The 19,118-nt window shown below is 48.1% G+C and overlaps 2 protein-coding genes across 2 annotated transcripts in view; both read right to left on the bottom strand.

The window, feature by feature from the left end:
• Window positions 1-19,118, bottom strand: part of LOC117042631 (zinc finger protein 850-like) — a 279,120-nt gene that overhangs the window by 65,784 nt on the left and 194,218 nt on the right. The gene's annotated exons all lie outside the window — the stretch shown is intronic.
• Window positions 7,770-18,431, bottom strand: LOC117042776 (zinc finger protein RFP-like). The gene is made up of 7 exons (XM_033142422.1): window positions 17,900-18,431; window positions 16,984-17,079; window positions 15,169-15,399; window positions 14,831-14,853; window positions 12,038-12,159; window positions 10,443-10,475; window positions 7,770-8,472 (listed from the first exon to the last, which is right to left on the bottom strand). The coding sequence occupies exons 1-7, from the start codon at window positions 18,329-18,331 to the stop codon at window positions 7,964-7,966; spliced, it is 1,446 nt and encodes a 481-aa protein (XP_032998313.1). The 5' UTR covers window positions 18,332-18,431; the 3' UTR covers window positions 7,770-7,963.

Below are 19,118 nucleotides of genomic sequence, written 5' to 3'. Positions count from 1 at the left end.
AAATTGAAAATTCTTTCTAGTAGCACCTTAGAGACCAACTGAGTTTGTTCCTGGTATGAGCTTTCGTGTGCATGCACACTTCTTCAGATACACTGAAACAGAAGTCACCAGATCCTTAAATATAGTGGGGGAGTGGGGAGGGGTATTACTCAGAAGGGTGGTGGGAATGGGTGATAGGCTGATAAGTGTGGAAAACCTGTTGACGACTCTAAACGGCTGCAATTAGTCTTGCAGGGAAGGCAAGGGGTGAGATGGCTAAAGATGGCTTTGTTATGTATAATGAGATAAGAATCCAATGTCTTTGTTCAAACCAGGTTTCTCCATGGTTTTAAGTTTGGTGATTAGTTGCAATTCAGCCACTTCTCTTTCCAGTCTATTTCTGAAATTTTAATCTTAATACAAAGAAATTTCAGAAATAGACTGGAAAGAGAAGTGGCTGAATTGCAACTAATCACCAAACTTAAAACCATGGAGAAACCTGGTTTGAACAAAGACATTGGATTCTTATCTCATTATACATAACAAAGCCATCTTTAGCCATCTCACCCCTTGCCTTCCCTGCAAGACTAATTGCAGCCGTTTAGAGTCGTCAACAGGTTTTCCACACTTATCAGCCTATCACCCATTCCCACCACCCTTCTGAGTAATACCCCTCCCCACTCCCCCACTATATTTAAGGATCTGGTGACTTCTGTTTCAGTGTATCTGAAGAAGTGTGCATGCACACGAAAGCTCATACCAGGAACAAACTCAGTTGGTCTCTAAGGTGCTACTAGAAAGAATTTTCGATTTTGTTTTGATATCTGAGTGTCAGACAAAAAGGTGTGATTAACTTGGCTGGGATATAGGGAAATGTAAATATCTTTTGTTTCACTTGATGGGTTTTTGGTGGAGGGCAAGAGGAGACATGGGGGCAGGGTCCAAGATGCTCTGATCATTGCTACCAGACCCTCCCAATTTGTGATGTAATTCTAATGTATGGAGGGGTGGTCTTGAGCTGGAGGGGGGCAATTCCAAAAGTCTATATAGGAGCTTGCGCCCCTTTGTTGGGGGTCTTTTGCTTGCAAGACACCCTGCTGCAGCAGTTCTAATAAAGGGCTGCCGCCTTGCCTTGGGAGATTCTGTATTGTTTCTATTTTATTCATAAGTGCTCTTGAGAGGAGGGGAGCCCTACTAAGGCTCTCCCCCGGGTTTGTGGACTCCCTTCTGGGGTTGAACCTAATTTTTATTACAAAGCCCTGTTGCTAAAGGGTGTAGCTTGTGGGACCTGTTAAGGTCTCTTAACATCAGGATAGCAATGGACTAGAGAAGGACGGGGTACCTCTTGTGGGATAATCCTGTCTCCCATCCAGCCACTACAAAGCCTCTAATTCTGCATGTTATTTCTTTATCAGTTTTATTTGCAACCTGTTCCTCATTGTTCACGCAAACCCAGAGCAAGGGACAATATTAAAATGCAATTAAAAAATATTTAGTTTAAATACAACTACATCTCACAACATATATGGAGCAGAATGGCAAATGATGCCCCTCTACATCCCTAGCGGCCTCTCAAAAAGCACATCATCTCTCAAGATATACCTCAGGTCACCTTCTCTCCTTTCTTGCAGATTTGATGCATGTTTCCTCCTGTTGTTCCCTAGATATATGGGTAAAGTAAAGATAAAGGGACCCCTGACCATTAGGTCCAGTTGTGGCCAACTCTGGGCAGGTCCGTCTTAGAGGGATCGGCCGCCGTGGTGCAGCGATCCCTCGGCGCCCTCGGCCTGCCGCCTCTCCGCCCGCCTCCTTCCCACGCTGGCCGCCCCTCGGGAGGGGGGGTGGGCGGGCGGAGGATGAGGGGCGGGCGGACGGGCACTCGCGCACCGGCGGGTGGGCGGGCTGCAAGCCGGCGGGCGGGCGGGCTGCAAGGCGGCCGCCCTCGCCTTCCGGAGCCCCAGCTGGAGTGCTGGAAGGGCGTGCAAAGCCCTGCGCTGCTCCAGCGCTCCAGCTGGGGCTCCGGGAGGCGAGGCCGGCCGCCTTGCAGCCCGCCCACCCACCCCTGAGGGTGGGGACGGGTTGGGGAGGGGGAGCCCGGTATGCCGGCGGGCTCGCGGGGGCGCCCCTGGGGGGCCCGGCGCCCTGGTGCGCCGCGCCACCAGCCCCTATGGATGAGATGGCTCTGACTCTGGGGTTGCGGCGCTCATCTCAGTTTATTGGCCGAGGGAGCTGGCATACAACTTCCAGGTCATGTGGCCAGCTTGACTAAGCCGCTTCTGGCAAACCAGAGCAGCGCACGGAAACGCCGTTTACCTTCCCGCCAGAGAGGTACCTATTTATCTACTTGCACTTCGATGTGCTTTCAAACTGCTAGGTTGGCAGGAGCAAGGACCGAGAAATGGGAGCTCACCCTGTTGTGGGGATTCGAACCGCAACCTTCTGATCGGCATGGCCTCGGCCAGGGGTGGCCAACTTCCAAGAGACTGCGATCTACTCACAGCCTTAAAAATTGGAAGTGATCTACCTCCTTTTGTGGGGTTCAGGTCGAGGTTGTTGAGCTTTTTTTAGGGGAGCCAAAGTTGCTGAGCTTCTTTGGGGGGAGCCAGTGATCTACCAAAGACGTCCAGTGTTCTACCAGTAGATCACGATCTACCTGTTGGGCATGCCTGCCCTAGGCTCTGTGGTTTAACCCACAGCGCCACCCGCGTCCCACTTATATGGGTAGCAAAGCTATTAAACAGGTGAAGAGCTCCAAGCACAGGAAATGGGGCCTGTGAATGGCCATCGACTATGCTATCTGGGGCTGATGAAGTTTCTGATGGTAAGAGCAGTTCCGACAGTAAAATGATCTCCATCAGAAGGTGGTGGACTCTCCTTCCTTGGAGGTTCTTAAGCAGTGGTTGGGAGAGCCATCTGTCATGGATGCTTTGGTTGCGATTCTTGTACTGCAGGGGGTTGGACTACATGATCCCATTCTACGATTCTATCCTGAAGGCAGCCCAGTTTAGGGAAGTTTTTAAACTAAGATCATGGCCACTGGTCCCATCACCTCCTGGCAAATAGAAGGGGAAGAAATGGAGGCAGTGAGAGATTTCACTTTCTTGGGTTCCATGATCACTGCAGATAGTGACAGCAGTCACGAAATTAGAAGACGCCTGCTTCTTGGGAGAAAAGCAATGACAAACCTAGACAGCATCTTAAAAAGCAAAGACATCACCTTCCCGACAAAGGTCCGTATAGTTAAAGCTATGGTTTTCCCAGTAGTAATGTACGGAAGTGAGAGCTGGACCATAAAGAAAACTGATTGCCGAAGAATTGATGCTTTTGAATTATGGTGCTGGAGGAGACTCTTGAGAGTCCCATGGACTGCAAGAAGATCAAACTTATCCATTCTTAAAGTAACCGGCCTTGAGTGCTCACTAGAAGGACAGATCCTGAAGTTGAGGCTCCAGTACTTTGGCCACCTCATGAGAAGAGAAGACTCCCTAGAAAAGACCCTGATGTTGGGAAAGATGGAGGGCACAAGGAGAAGGGGACGACAGAGGATGAGATGGTTGGACAGTGTTCTCGAAGCTACTAACATGAGTTTGGCCAAACTGTGGGAGGCAGTGAAGGATAGGCGTGCCTGGCGTGCTCTGGTCCATGGGGTCATGAAGAGTCGGACATGACTGAACGACTGAACAATTTTAAATGTATTTTAATATTTGATGGAAGCCGCCCAGAGTGGCTGGGGAGACCCAGCCAGATGGGCGGGGTACAAATAAATAATAATAATAATAATAATTATTATTATTATTATCTATGAAAACTGCGTATCCAGAAATTCAGGTTCATGGTTTGAGTACCACCTGAGTGTAGCAAAAAAAAAATCTAAGCTGTTTGCAAGAAACATTAAACCAAATATTTAATTAAATATTAAATAAGAAACGTCAGTTGAAAACATTTAACAATAATAAGTCAAGATAGCATAGAGAGGCATGGATAAACAAATATATTTTAAGCGTATTCAGCGAAGGCACCTGCCTGGTGTCAATAGGTTTCACAATGAAAGCTGACCTGGAGATCTCCTGGAACAAATCCACAAGAACTGACTTCCTGCGATAAGGAAGGCAAAGGGGAAAACAGCAGTTGCTTATTAGGCAAATGTCACCTGTCTTCTCAAACAAACCAAGACCAACACTCGGCAGGTAGCTGACAAAGCTTAATCCACCCAGGAAACGAAACAGAATGAATTGCTCAGCAGCAGGTGACTGGAAGTAACCTATGGCCAGCGCCCTTGGCTTCTTTGCAGAGAATGAGCACACAAAGACCTCTTGTGATCAGCGCTGCTGACCCGCCAATCAGCGTGCAAATCAGGACTAACCAGCGGCAGTTCTCCGCGCGATCCTAACCCCACTTACCTGGGTAGACACAACAAAATAAAACACAACAAAATTAAAAATTAAAAGATTCGTTCCAGTAGCACCTTAGAGACCAACTGAGTTTGTTCAAGGGAAGAAAGCTCACGAAGCTATAGGGAACCTGAGCCCCTTTTGCAAACAGACTCAGTATTTTGAGGACATTGTTTTATTGAAACAAAATAAAAAATAAAATAAAATTCCAGTAGCACCTTAGAGACCAACTAAGTTTGTTCTTGGAGTATGAGCTTTCGTGCGCATGCACACCTCTTCAGATACCCGAAAGCTCATACCAAGAACAAAGTTAGTTGGTCTCTAAGGTGCTATTGGAAGGATTATTATTATTATTATTATTATTTGACTAGGGCAGACCAACGCGGCTACCTACCTGTAACTGGCTAGACACAGTTAAGATCCCACAGCTGAGCGTCCCTCTTCTCTCAAAGAAGGGCAGGGTATCGGTTCTGTCGTATCCCTGCCCTGCCCTGGGGTACCAAGAGAGGAGTTTACCCGTACGAATACATCTTGGCAGCGGTGTTAACCAGAGTCACAGAATCGTACAGCTGGAAGGGATCCAGAGGGCCATCTAGTCCAACCCCCTGCAGGGACTCGCTCAGCTTCTCTGCAACACCCGACGTGGGATCTGATTTCCACTTTCAAGCGCGCGGAGACTCTCGCCGGATGTATCCCAGAATCGAAGCGTTGGAAGGGACCCCGAGGGTCATCTAGCCCAACCCCCTGCAATGCAGGAATCCTCTCTAAAAGTATCCATGGCAGAACCAGTACTGTAATGTGATTTAATAAATAAGGCAGCTTCGTGGGTGCCTGCTCTTGGGCTACAAGAGACACGTTCTCCGACCTGCAGATCCCACCGCCTCCCGCCCCTGTTCTCTCTCTCCAGATCTCTCGGATCTGCCGCAGCTCCTGCTTCTTCGATTCTCTGGACCCAGCCCTCGCTTGCACTCCGCCCCCGGACCAATATCCTTCGGTTAACCCCCTTCCTAGCACTGCCTCCCGAAACAGGAGAAGGCGTGCATCATGCCAAGGGCTCTTGTTTTGTCCATGGAATCGGAGAGTTGTAGAGCTGGGAGGGTCCCCAGGGTCATCTAGTCCAACCCCCTGCAACACAGGAATCTTTTGCCCGATATGGGGCTCGAACCCACGACCCTTACTGCCTTTGCATCCCAAGGAGCTTGATCAAGGTGGCATGCATGCTTCTCTCCCTCTGTCTTCTTATTCCCCGCAACAGCCCGCGAGGTCGGCTCAGCTGAGAGACTGTGGCTGGCCTCAAAGTCGCCTAGTTTGAGTGGGGTTTTGAACCCTGATATGCCGGGTCCATCAACTCTTAAGCCACTGCACTAGGCTGGCCGGCTTAAGTACAGTATTTGAAGGCCCCCCCCCCTCATCTGCAACCATAATTTACTGTGTTGATCAGGTACCGGGCAGTTCTAGACAGGGAGAAACGCTTTAGACTAGCTGGATCAGACCGAAATCCAGCAAATTGTCTCTGAAAACCTGAAGGTGAAGGGACCCCCCCCCCCGCCGTTACAATCCAAGTGACGAGGGAAAGGAGCTGGCTCTGCTTTTTGGGGAGTTTGTGGTGTCTACGGCTGTCTTTTAAAAATAGAGAAAGGGAGGGGGGGAGACGTTACTGAGGTTAGGGAAAAGCGAGGCCAGCCTGCCCATGAGGCAAGGTGAGGCAGTCACCTCAGGTGGCAGATCCGGCCTCCTCCACACACCTGCCTGCCTTCACCATGCTTGGTAATATCCCAGAGATGGCTTTCTTTGCTGCAGCCCCTACATTGTGGAATCCCCTCCCCTGAGAGTGATGCGTATTTATTTATTTCATTCATATTCCACCTCTCAAGCTCAAGGTAGCAGGCATGGCTCTCCCCACCCTCAACTGAATCCCAACAGCAGCCTTGCAAGGTAGGCCACCCGGGAGGTCGCCCTGTGAACTTTGTGGTGGACTGCGGGTTTGAACCCTGGCCTCTCGGGTCACTGCAATTGGAAGCAGAAATGTAAATTCACCCTAAGAAATTGCTCAGCAGCTGAACCCATCATTAAGGATAATGGTATAATTTCCTGAGTCGGGAATGTTAAATCACCATATACTTTTAACGTGGGCTCCCCCCCCCCCCGGCAGTAGCTCTCATGTGATTGACTGGCTGTGACTCACATGAGAGGCATTCCATTCTGTTGTGACTGTTATTCCAGTAACTGTCATTTTTTTAAATAACTGCTTTCTCTGTGTGTATGTGAGAGAGGCTGGCTGCTGAGAGAGGCAATGTTGTGTCACTGATCCGTCTGATGTGAAACAGACAGAGGAAGATCCCAAATCATTACTAGGGAGAAACCTGTACAGGAGCTCTTTGCAAGGAACAAAGAGAATACTGCTGAGGTGAAAGTAAAACTCTGGTGCAAGTCTCAACGGTTATGTTCTTAAGTCTAAGTAAGAAGACTTCAGTCTACAATTCAAGTGGGGACATACCCATGTTTGAATAAGCATGAGATTGTAAATATGTTCTTCTCATATGTTCATGAAAGCAAAGTTCTTCTGAATATTCTGGACACCGTATAGTCTTTACAAAGAAGCTACCAATCACCTAGAAGAGTTATTTAGCTTCTTAGATGTAAGCTACTCTTATTACTTTGGAAATCATCAAAATTTGTGCAATCCCCTCCCCTAACAGTGATGCATGCTTGTTTGTTTGTTTGTTTTGCAAATATATTTTTTATTTTCAGAAATAAACATAACATACATTTGTCAAATACACTTTTTGCAGTATTTCAAAAACTCTGCCGAGTTTTGACTTCCTTCCTTCTCTGCTCTAGTTTTCTTAATTTAGTTAGTTTGTTTGTTTAATATCCCATCTCTATTTATCTCCCTGTGATCATGGGGTTCCTTGGAGGAAGGGGTGTGTGCAGTATCTGTGGCTGCTGTTTCTCGGAGTCTGAAATGAAACACGAGCAATAGGAAGCAAAACCTTTAATAAAATTAAACATGTGAAACACATGAAATACACCCCAATGTCTGCTGATATATACAAAATACAGAAGCAGAAGTGCTCCTTAAAAATCTAGAGATGGAAGTGCCTAATCCTTAACTACCAATTATACTAGGGAGTGTATCTGTATAAATGGAAATGTCTCACCATCCCCGAGAATTTGCTCTGTCCTCTCACTATAACTTTTACTGTATTTAGCAGGCTCTTCATTTCCAGAGGGGACACAGATGTAGAAAACCACCTCAGTGACTCTGAACAGAATGGAAGAAGACTGGCTTTTTAGTTTTTGCATTTCGGGATCCGCCTCAAGAGATTAATGTTCTCTCCAAGGAGAAGCCAGATTTGCAGACGAGCGATTGGCTGGCACTTGTGTCAGTCATGATACACCTTCCCATTTTCAGGCCGGTGACGTGGATGGTAATGATTGGGTGACTCTTGTGTCAGTTAGGACACCAACCTGTTGGCCCTCCCTACCCTCCAGTCATGCTCACTACAAGAGTCAGTGCAGGAGCTAAGCAAGCAATTTAAAAATAAATAAATCCTGTTTTGATGTAAGTCTTATGTCTGTGTTGTCCTCTCTTAGTCAGAGAGGGTCAGGTGGGCTTTACGGGGCACCCAAAATAAGGGCAGGAGGGTCTCTCCTGAGAAGGGGGCTGCTGAGAATGTGTAGAGGAGGGCTGCCCTATCTGCATCGTAAAAGGACACCCGTCCCCCTTCACAGTTCAGGGTCACTCGGATCCTCTCAGGCTCCTTGCTCAGGGTCATGGCAGGGTGGGAGGAGGCCTTGTATTCTCCTGCCCACTTCCCCAGACCCCAGATCCCTTCCTCAGGACCAAACGTGATCTGGCCCTTCCTCTTCACAGACTTCCTGGCCACCCCCACAGCCCACCCCACCTCACCCCCCACAACGACCTCCCAGAAATGTCTTCCTCCTGTGAACCCCTCGGATCCCAGCACATAGGGGTGCTTGTCGAATCTCTCGCAATTGTTGGACAGATCTTGATCCTCATCGCCAAATCTCACTCTCTTATGATCCTCAGACAGGATGAGGCGGGGATGGGCTGTGTCTGGATCCAGAGTTACGTTTTCTGTGGAAGCAGATGAGGAAAGGGAAGACAAGCCGGGAGACTGCATTTGGAAACGAGATGCTTCCGTTCGTTAAAAATAACAATCCACATTTACACTGGGCTTGTTAGTTTTCCAAAGAGCTTCACATGTGCGGTCTCATTATAAACCTTACAAAGAACCTTAAGGCAAGTCCGTATTATTATTCCCATTTTTCAGATAGGAGGACTGAGGGTGACACAGAGCAGCTTGTCTAAGGCTAATTGGTGAGTAGCTGGCAAAGGGGAGATTCAAAGCAGGGAGTCCCTGATTCGCAGCTCAATCTTTTCAGCCAACGTTCCAACAAAGACCTCGCTTGAAACCTTAGGAAAAACTGGCAACAAAAGATATCCTCCTTGTGACCATGACCCAGGTTTCAATTGTTCATGTAAAATACTTTCTAACCTGCCATTTGAGGCAGTTCACAAAAAAAATACAACAGAGCTATTTCTGTGCTTTCCCACTTATGAAAATGTGGGATGGAGGATTACTTAGGATCTCTCGACACTCCCCAAGTGAAGTGGCCAGTCTGAGTCTCAGAAAGCTCCTGTTTGAATCATAGAATCATAGAGTTGGAAGAGACCACAAGGGCCATCCAGTCCAACCCCCTGCCAAGCAGAAAACACCATCAAAGCATTCCTGACAGATGGCTGTCAAGCCTCCACTTAAAGACCTCCAAAGAAGGAGACTCTACCACACTCCTTGGCAGCAAATACCACTGTCGGACAGCTCTTACTGTCAGGAAGTTCTTCCTAATGTTTAGGTGGAATCTTCTTTCTTGTAGTTTGAATCCATTGCCCCGTGTCCGCTTCTCTGGAGCAGCAGAAAACAACCTTTCACCCTCCTCTATATGACATCCTTTGATATATTTGAACATGGCTATCATATCACCCCTTAACCTTCTCTTCTCCAGGCTAAACATACCCAGCTCCCTAAGCCGTTCCTCATAAGGCATCGTTTCCAGGCCTTTGACCATTTTGGTTGCCCTCCTCTGGACACGTTCCAGCTTGTCAGTATCCTTCTTGAACTGTGGTGCCCAGAACTGGACACAGTATTCCAGGTGAGGTCTGACCAGAGCGGAATACAGTGGTACTATTACTTCCCTTGATCTAGATGACTAGCCCCCAACTTATGTGGCTGGGCTCGGGCATTTTATTGCCAAAATCCAGTTCTGGAGGGACTTCCACTTGGGGAGCAACTTTTGACGTTTCCCTTTTCTGCACCTTTCCCAACTGTTGGAATACCCCTTTTGTTGGTGCCCAGCGCTAGGCCAGGCCGAACTTCTGCCTCCACATCCCATCTCCCCCATGTTGGGAGACTGGGGGTGTGGGCAGGGGAGGGTTAATAGAGTCCAAAGTGTCAGCCTTCATAGTCCTGGCAAAGTGGTTGCATACATGGTTTTTCTTAGAGAGAGACCAGGCTTTATGATTATGGAATACCTGGAAGACCCCGAGACAGGAAATGTTTCCCCTGCGCATGATAATGTCATCCCAATGTCTGGGCATGAAGAAAAACTGGAGCTTGAGTGAGAGACAGAAAGACCTGAATTTGGGCTGTGTAAATTTACAGCATTTTGAGATGCTGGCTGCCTCTTCCTGGAGGTCTGGTGCCGACTTGGCTGCTGGAGAATTTAAGCAGTGAATTCCCACGTATATTGGTAAATGAATTTAAAGGCCCCCACTGAGTTAAGAGATTCAAAGGAAACCACTGGACTGAACTGTGCAAAAACGCTTGTGAAGGATAAATCCTTGGAACTTCTCTTTCCCACAGTGATGTGGGGTGATTGTGCAGTTAAAATATATAGGTTCTTCTGAACAGCGAGAAGCCTGCAAAGGCAGGCAGGGAGCACATTTTGGGAATAGGGCCCCACTTTGTCCAGCAGCTTCATCTTTTGAGAGGCGGATCTCATCTCCAATGGAAATATGGGACACCATCAGACCCCAAAATAACATACCTTGCTGCAGCTGAAATGCAGATCCCAGAGAGTCTGTGGAAGAAAGAATAGTGTCATCCTCACAATATTGCAGCATGCAAGAATGATGTGTTGGTGCCAAGGTTCAGCCCTAAAGGTAAAGGTAAAGGGACCCCTGATGGTTAGGTCCAGTCACGGACGACTCTGGGGTTGCGGCACTCATCTCGCGTTACTGTACTGATCGGCGTACAGCTTCCGAGTCATGTGGCCAGCGTGACTAAGCCACTTCTGGTGAACCAGAGCAGCACACAGAAATGCCATTTACCTTCCCACTGGAGCGGTACCTATTTATCTACTTGCATTTTGACGTGCTTTCGAACTGCTAGGTGGGCAGGAGGTGGGACCGAGTAACGGGAGCTCACCCCATCACGGGGATTCGAACCGCCGACCTTCTGATCGGCAAGCCCTAGGCTCAGTGGTTTAGACCACAGCGCCACCCGCGTCCCAAGGTTCAGCCCTAACCAACCAACCAACCAACCCTAAAACATCACATTTTCTTAGTGAGAGAGCAGGCCCTCCACCCAGAAAGTCCCCCCCCCCAAAAAAATCTCCAGCATCCATGAGGAGCTTTCAGATTCAGGCAATCCAGGCCCAGAGGCCTCAACGCCAGTTGCTCTTTTACAACCCCCCCACCACCAAGGTCATAATAAAAGAGGGGGCAGCAAACCAAAAAGAAGTGACAGGGTTCCACTGCCCAGCTACCAACAGACTCACAGACCTATAGATTTGGGACCCCAAGAACTCATCTAGTCCAACCCCCTACAATGCAGGAATCCTGCCTTCAGCCGTCCCTAGGTGGGACTAGAACCACCCACCTTCTGGTTGACAGCCAAGACACACTGACTTATTGCACCACCTGAGATTTGTGCTTGGGAAATGTGAGACTTGGGAAATGCATGAGATGATGTCTCGGCACCCGTGCAGATCCAAGGCCTGGATGAGGCCTAGGGAAAGGACGGAGCCTCCAGCTCATGAGCATAGGGGCTAAGTGATTTGAGAAGTCCCCTCTTTGGCGGGGGAATAAATTCAGACCCTCATGCAGAGTGGATGGGGTGTTTTTGCTGTTTCCTAGAGACGTTTGCTGCCATTGTGGGTGGCCGGGCTGTTCTTTAGCAGTGCCCACTGCCTGTGGCAGGGAATGGCCGTGGCTTCGTAGAAATCACCAGCTTTACACACACAAGGTTTCAGATTCAATCCCTGGAATCTCCAGGAAGGGATGGGAGAAAATCCTGCCTGGAATCCTGGAGTGGCTGCCAGCCAGTGTAGACAATACTGAGTGAGATGGAGCAATGGCCTGACTCAGCCTGAGCCAGGTTCCTTTGCCGATTCACTCCCTGCTCCTATCCTTAAACAATGGCAGATCCCAAGGCACTAATAGGTATAAATGAGCAGATTCAGTTTTGTAGGAGGAAGTTTTGACCAGAGCCTTTTTCCATAATGGAAGATAATTGCCTTTTCTTTTCGCACTCAGCTCTTCCATTTTCCTGGCACTGCTAATATTACAAGCAACCTGGAGCTTGTTATGAACATTTTTTTCTTAAATGCCCACTATGAACCATGGAAGCCATTCTTGGTACCTCTGAACTGCTTCATGACACCCTCCAGGAAGGGATTTATATCGCAGAAGTCCCAGATCTTCCACTTCAGGGCAGGAGGAAAAGCCACAGGAGGGTCCTCTAGGTTCTCCATTGCCTGAGATCTGGGAGGAGAAGAACAAAGTCAAGCCAACATCCTTCTAACGCAAAGTGCTTTCCGAAAAGCCAGGTGCCTCATCTTGATGTCCACTCATCTCCACATTAGGGATACATCATGGTGAGCTGAGATCAGGGTTTTTAGCACATGACAAAAAGCAGCATGCAGGTGTCTTGCAGTTCTACAGTAGAACCTTGGTTTCCAAACGTAATCCATTCTGGGAGTCCATTCGACTCCCGAAACGGTTCGGGAACCAAGGCGCGGCTTCCAATTGGCTGCAGGAGCTTCCTACAGCCAATCAGAAGCCGCACCAGACGTTTGACTTCCAAAAAACATTTAATAATTTATTTATACCCCGCCCATCTAGCTGGGTCTCCCCGGCCACTCTGGGCGGCCTCCAACAAATATTAAAATACAATATAAAGTCACAAATTAAAAACTTCCCTAAACAGGGCTGCCTTCAGGTATTTTCTAAATGACAGGTAGTTGTTTATTTCTCTGACCCCTGATGGAGGGTGTTCCACAGGGCGGGCGCCACTACCGAGAAGGCCCTCTGCCTGGTTCCCTGTAGCTTTGCTTCTCGCAGTGAGGGAACCGCCAGAAGGCCCTCGGTGCTGGATCTCAGTGTCCGGGTTGAACGATGGGGGGGGGGGAGACACTCCTTCAGGTATACAGGACCGAGGCCGTTTAAGGGCTTTAAAGGTCAGCACCAACACTTTGAATTGTGCTCGGAAACGTACTGGGAGCCAATGTAGATCTCTCAGGACCAGTGTTATGTGGTCCCAGCGGCCGTCACCAGTCTAGCTGCCGCATTCTGAATTAATTGCAGTTTCCGGGTCACCTTCAAAGGTAGCCCCACGTAGAGCGCATTGCAGTAGTCCAAGCGGGCGATAACCAGAGCATGCACCACTTTGGCAAGACAGTTTGCGGGCAGGTAGGGTCTCAGCCTGCATACCAGATGGAGCTGGTAAACAGCCACCCTGGACACAGAATTAACCTGCGCCTCCATGGACAGCTGTGAGTCCAAAATGACTCCCAGGCTACGCACCAGGTCCTTCAGGGGCACAGTTACCCCGTTCAGGACCAGGGAGTCCCCCACACCCACCCGCCTCCTGTCCCCCCAAAACAGTACTTCTGTCTTGTCAGGATTGAACCTCAATCTGTTAGCCGCCATCCATCCTCCAACAGCCTCCAGGCACTCACACAATCACTTCCGATTTTTGATAGTTTGGGAGCCGAGGTTCCACTGTACTGCACAAATTATGATGCAGCCCCAAAAGCAATGACTTATTATCTATAGAAGCAAATGGGTTATTGTCAGGGATTGCCCGGCTCCTCGCGAGGAGAGGGTGAGGGGAGATCCTACTCGGGAGGAGAGCCGGGGCAAAGGTATTCCTTGTGAGGAGTGAGGGGTGAGAGATCCTCCTCTCGAGGAGGAGGGGGTCAGGGAGGCTACGCAAGAGGAAGGGCTGGTTGGAGGTCCTGCTCAGGAGGAAAGCAGGGATAGAAGTCCTCCTCGGGAGGAGGACTGGGAGAGCAGCTCTTCGCGAGAGGAGGGCTCTCTATGTTACAGGGAACCCCAGCTGCTTCTGTTGACGGACTCCTCCTCCTCCTCCTCTAGCCTTTCGCCTGGGCTCTCTCCAAAGGAGGGGGAGCTGCAGAGGCTTGGAGACTTTGGGCAAAGACCCAGCACCGCCAGCCAGAGAGGGGTTGAGGGAGAATTGCCGCTTCCGGCGCCAGCACAGCATCAGGGGGTCAGGAGGCACCGCAGACATCGTTTTAGGTTGCCAAGACTTTGGTGATGGGCGGCAAACTGGAGAAGGGCACTTCTGGATTCTGCAAGTGACTGAGCGGTCATGTTTTGAACTAGCTCTACACTGTAAATAGTAATCTATATATATATAAATGTTCCCATTGTGTGCGCGGCGGACACCAATGTTCTCCGTAACCGCTGGACCAAAGCGCATCAAATTAGTACAAAGCATAACATGACCATCAAGGAAGGATCTGGCATCATAAAAATTAAAAAAAAAACCCACACCTGTCATGCCTAAAATATAGAATAAAGGCCAAAAAAATTGGCACACGCATTAGACATCACCAGAAAAACAGCGCCCTCTAGCGACGGCTATACTGGTACTGCAGGTACAAAAGCTAGACCTTGGCTCCACAATTTGATGTCATACCTGGTACTGCAGCTAATACAGCTTCCCCCTGGCAGAGCTCCGTCAGCCATTTGCAATATCACAAACTGGTAATTGAAACCCCCCCCCCCGAAAATAGGGTAATTGAAAATGGGGGGGGGGCAAAAGAGGGTAACTGAAAACGGGGAGGTGCCGCAAACTAAATCAATACAATCATTAAAAAAGAAAACCATTAAAAAACCCCACAGCGACGCGTTGCCGGGTCAGCTAGTGCACAATAAATAGTCTTAGCTACTGAAGGCTCTGTCGTTACTCATGAGCAACACTTGGGAAGATCCTGACAGTTATGCTACAACATAAAAATAGATATTATTTCATTTTCTGGAAGTGAATGAAAAATAGGGTCTCTAGACACCGAGGACTAGAATAATTTAACGTGAACCATTTTTAAAGAGAGAACAGGGGGAAAGTAACAGCTTTTCCACAAGTGCAATGAGTTTTCCGACCAACGTGAAGCGCTTTTTGTCTGCTTACCTCTGCAAGAAGCTTCCAATGTCCTAGAAGGAAAGAAGAGATATGAATTCAGCAGAGGAAATTCAGAGCGACAGAAGGAGGGAGAGAAATCCAGGGTGGGGAAAGAGAGAGGATTATTCTCTCGATACTTTTATACTGATTATGAGCTGGCCCAGGAAGACAGAACCTTTTGCTTTTTTCATTAACCTTTAAACATAAACAAGATAAGGAGAATGCCAAGAAAGTCCATCCCATCCGTGAACTGGCAAGCAAGAGGTGCTTTGCTGGATCAAACTGAAGGGCCCTTGGACTCCTACAACCAGTTAGCTAGGAAGCTCAGAAGCAAGAACAGGCCTGACCTGCAGGAATTCACTCGCTGGTTCCTGAAGCTTCTTCTCCATCTCCAGGATGAGGCTGTCAAGAGAGGAGAGTTCCCAGCAGAGTCTGGCCAGGTGCTCCTGCCTTTTCTTGGCGATCTCCTTCTCCACCTCTTCCATCTGGGATAGAAGACGCTTTTCTTGTTCTTCCAAAAACTGGTGTAGACGTCTGAACTCAGCCACTGTCTTTTCCACCTCTGCTTCCATTCGATTCTGCAACAAGTAGGCAGAAAAATAAGGACAGCTAGCCAACAGCAGGACTGAACGTAGCCCGACTTTGCAGCCTCAGGTCAGCTAAGAGAATTCCCTCAAAAGGGCCCTTTTGACATTTCGGAGACATCACACCAATGTTCACAAAACCTTGCATACATGCACCCACCAGTTAGGAATGCTCTTTTGTGAACTTTTTTTCTGTGGGAGTTCTGGCCACTCCAAATAGTAGAAAAAACATATATTTCTGCATTTCATTTTTCCAGATATTGATTCTTGGTTAAAGGTCTGTTACAGAACTGGTGGTGGTTTAGATGATATCTCATAATTTGTTGGAAGCCATCCAGAGTGGCTGGGGCAACCCAAAAAACAAAGTATTATCTGGCGTGTGTGTGTTGTCCTCTTCCAAGTCTATCTTTTTATAACATAAGATGGGGGTCTCTAGTAGAAGGAACTCTTGAAGTGATTAACATCGTGACTGTTTAGTTAATAGCCCCAGCCCAGCCTGTTAAGCATTCTTTTTACATGTTTAAGGAGTTGGTGAAGTATGGGTATGCTATCATGAAAACAACTACCATATTTTTTGCTCCATAAGACGCACTTTTCTCCTCCTAAAAAGTAAGGGGAAATATCTGTGCGTCTTATGAAGCGAATGGTGGTCCCTGGAGCTGAACTGCCCAGGGGCCAAAAGCAGATCGTGCTTTTTTTTTTTTTTAAACAAAGAGAAAAGGGGGTGTTAAAAGGACACCGCTCAGCAGCTGATCAGCAAGAGATTGGGAGAGAGATAAGAGTCCCTGGCTCCCTTTCGGCCCCACCCCCTTGCCCAGGCCTCCATTGTTGAATGTGCTGCAGACTGAGGTTGTTTGTTTCCCCAGCGGCATGTGACTGGCTGATTAGATTATCTGTCTGAAAACTGTAGAAACGGCTCCCTTTCCTTAAGACGCTGCAGAAATGTGAGTTGAACCCCATAAAAACGGGGCTTTTCCTCCTTTGCAAAAGAAGCTTTGCTTTTCCCCCTTTGCAAAAAAAGCTGTAAAACTTTGAGCTGCTCCTCAAAAAAAACAGGGCTTTTCCCTTTGCAAAAAAAGCTGCAAAACTTTGAGCTGATCCTCAAAAAAACAGGGCTTTTAGAGGAGGAAAACCAGAAAAATATTTTTTTTTTTCTTGTTTCCTCCTCTAAAAATGAGGTGCGCCCTATGGAGCGAAAAATACGGTAGCTAGTGATTCCAGGATGGGGCAGGCCCTCCACCTCCCTCACCTGACCTGGAGGGCATATCATCCTAGGGGAAAGATAACAACAGGCCAGGTGGGAATTCGGGAGATGTCTGCCTTGCTTTCTTGTGCTGAAACTAAAGCTACAAATCTGGGGACCCCCTTGAAACTTAAGAAGTGAGCAAGATCCATTGGTGCTGTGACCATGAGCCCTTCTATCTTATGCTCAGCCTACAGATGTGTAAAGAAAACCATGTATCACAAATACCAAGGGTGGGGGAATCAAACTGAACCGGAGGTAAGTGCTTTCACCGCTCAGAGAGTTGGGGTGCTTGTAACAATACTTTCCCGCTTCCCAGGGATGTTGACACTTACAAGCAGGTGTTGGCTTTCCTCTTGAGTGTCCATTTTAAATGCCACGATCTTCTCTCTCTCCTTCCTAAGATGGCCTAAGCATCTACAGATCTGGTTCTGAAAAGAAAAGAAAATTACAGTCTGGTTCTATTTTCTTTTCCTGCTGAGTTTTAGGATGCATGCAAGAAAGAAAGAAAGAAAGAAAGAAAGAAAGAGGGAAGTTGAACAATATGGCTGTCCTGCGTTCCAGGGTCTTTTGTGGAGATTCCCATTCTGGCTTATTTATCCCAGTGGATTGAATAAGACAACCAGATCCAATATGGCAGGGGTCAGCAACGTTTTTCAGCCGTGGGCTGGTCCACCGTCCCTCAGACCATGTGGTGGGCCGGACTATATTTTTTTTAAAAATAATAATGAACGAATTCCTATGGCCAACAAATAACCCAGAGATGCATTTTAAATAAAAGGACACATTCTACTCATGTAAAAACACCAGGCAGGCCCCACAAATAACACCAGGCAGGCCCCACAAATAACCCAGAGATGCATTTTAAATAAAAGGACACATTCTACTCATGTAAAAACACGCTGATCCCCAGACCATCTGTGGGCCGGATTGAGAAGGCGATTGGGCCGCATCCGGCCCACGGGCCATGGGTTGCCTACCCTTGCAATATGGGTTTAACATAACTCCCTCCATCCCCCTTGAGTGACTGCTTCAGGCCAACTCAAGCTCCAGTTTTTGAAGAGCTGTTCTACATTAGAGCAGAGAAAAGTGTGTGTGTGTGTTTGTGTTTTGGGGGGTCTTCCTCCTTGGAGGAAAGCAGAGACATTTACAAATTGAATCATAATAAATTATACACATTTCCTACCATTTTCGCTCTCTCGTGTCACCCAGCCCTGCCCTCCCCGATCAAAACCCATTGCCGTTTCCTACCATGTACTCCTGGGACGCCTCCTCTAGAGGAACCGCCTCGTGGCCTTTGTGCTCCTTGGATCTTTCACACACCAGGCAGATGGGGCTTTCGTCGTCCTTGCAGAAGAGCTTCAGGGGCTCCTGGTGCTTCTCGCAGACTCTTTCCTTCCCTTCCACCCGCTTTCTGCCATAGAAATCCCCATGGAGCATCTTGGCTTTCTCTGCAACATTTGCCAGCGACCGATTGGGGATGAGGTTCCTGGGCTGAACCGTTTCCCTGCACTCAGGGCACGAACCCTCTCCTTCGGATTTCCCCCAATACTGGGTCAGGCAGGCTCGGCAGAAGTTGTGCCCGCACTCCGGGATGATCACTGGATCCTTGAAATACTCCAGGCAGATGGAGCAAGTGGCTTCCTCGAAGACATCTTGCACGGGACCCCCAGAAACAGCCATGGCCGCTGCTTCTGTCTGGAAGAAACAGTTGGTTTCGTTTTCTTTCTTGTCTGCCACCAACTGGGCGTGTTTCCTTTGCAGGAAGGAGGTGACGCAAGGTCTCTCCTGAGTCTCTTACATTATTATTATTATTTTAAAAAAAAGACAATAGGGAAATCGTTCGTGGCTGGCTGCCCATTTAGGCAGGCATTTCCCGATGACAGCTGAAGATAAGTGGATTTTTTTGTATTGTTATGAGCTTCACAACATCCTCAAATCACACTGAAAGTCAGTGAATGAATCTGAACCTCTTAAGCTCCTCCCCTTGCGCGCGTGCGCTCTCTCTCTCTCTCTCTCTCTCTGTATACATTCAAAGCAGCATAATTAGCAGGCGACTAAAATATCATCTTAAAGATGTCAAAAGAAAACATTGCAGAGGTCAATTACAGAGCGCATTTAAATGCAGCGAAGTTAAGGAAAAATGTAAACATTTCAAAAGAAAGCCTTACTCAAGGAAGTCAAATATGAAATGCACATTTAAAGGAGCGTGATTAGCAATAAAATAAAAATATTAATCTAGAGCATGCCTGCTGCTGTTGCTGCCAATCCTGCCCATGGGGGTTCCTGGCAGGCAGTGGCTGTGGAAGCTGAGGCTAAACGACTTGAGACTCCCAAGAGACATCCAAGATCCCTGCCCTTTCTTAAAATCATAGAACTGTAGAGCTGGGAGGGATCCTGAGGGTCATCTAGTCCAACCCCCTGTAGTGCAGGAATCTCAACTAAAGCATCCAGGATTCCCTGGCCAGGT

Source organism: Lacerta agilis, chromosome 2 (assembly GCF_009819535.1).
Source record: "Lacerta agilis isolate rLacAgi1 chromosome 2, rLacAgi1.pri, whole genome shotgun sequence".
NCBI classification, from domain to species: Eukaryota; Metazoa; Chordata; class Lepidosauria; order Squamata; family Lacertidae; genus Lacerta; species Lacerta agilis.
Note: the sequence above shows the minus strand (reverse complement) of the source record. Positions and strands in the feature narration are given on the sequence as shown.

Bases quoted from the DNA above. Each gene is read 5' to 3' on its own strand.
- LOC117042776 (XM_033142422.1), bottom strand. From the start codon at position 18,331: ATGGCTGTTTCTGGGGGTCCCGTGCAAGATGTCTTCGAGGAAGCCACT. The intron at 17,080-17,899 runs GTAGGAAACGGC...TTTTCTTTTCAG, and splicing joins AGGCGTCCCAGGAGTACATG to AACCAGATCTGTAGATGCTT. The intron at 12,160-14,830 runs GTAAGCAGACAA...TTCTCCTCCCAG, and splicing joins ATTGGAAGCTTCTTGCAGAG to ATCTCAGGCAATGGAGAACC.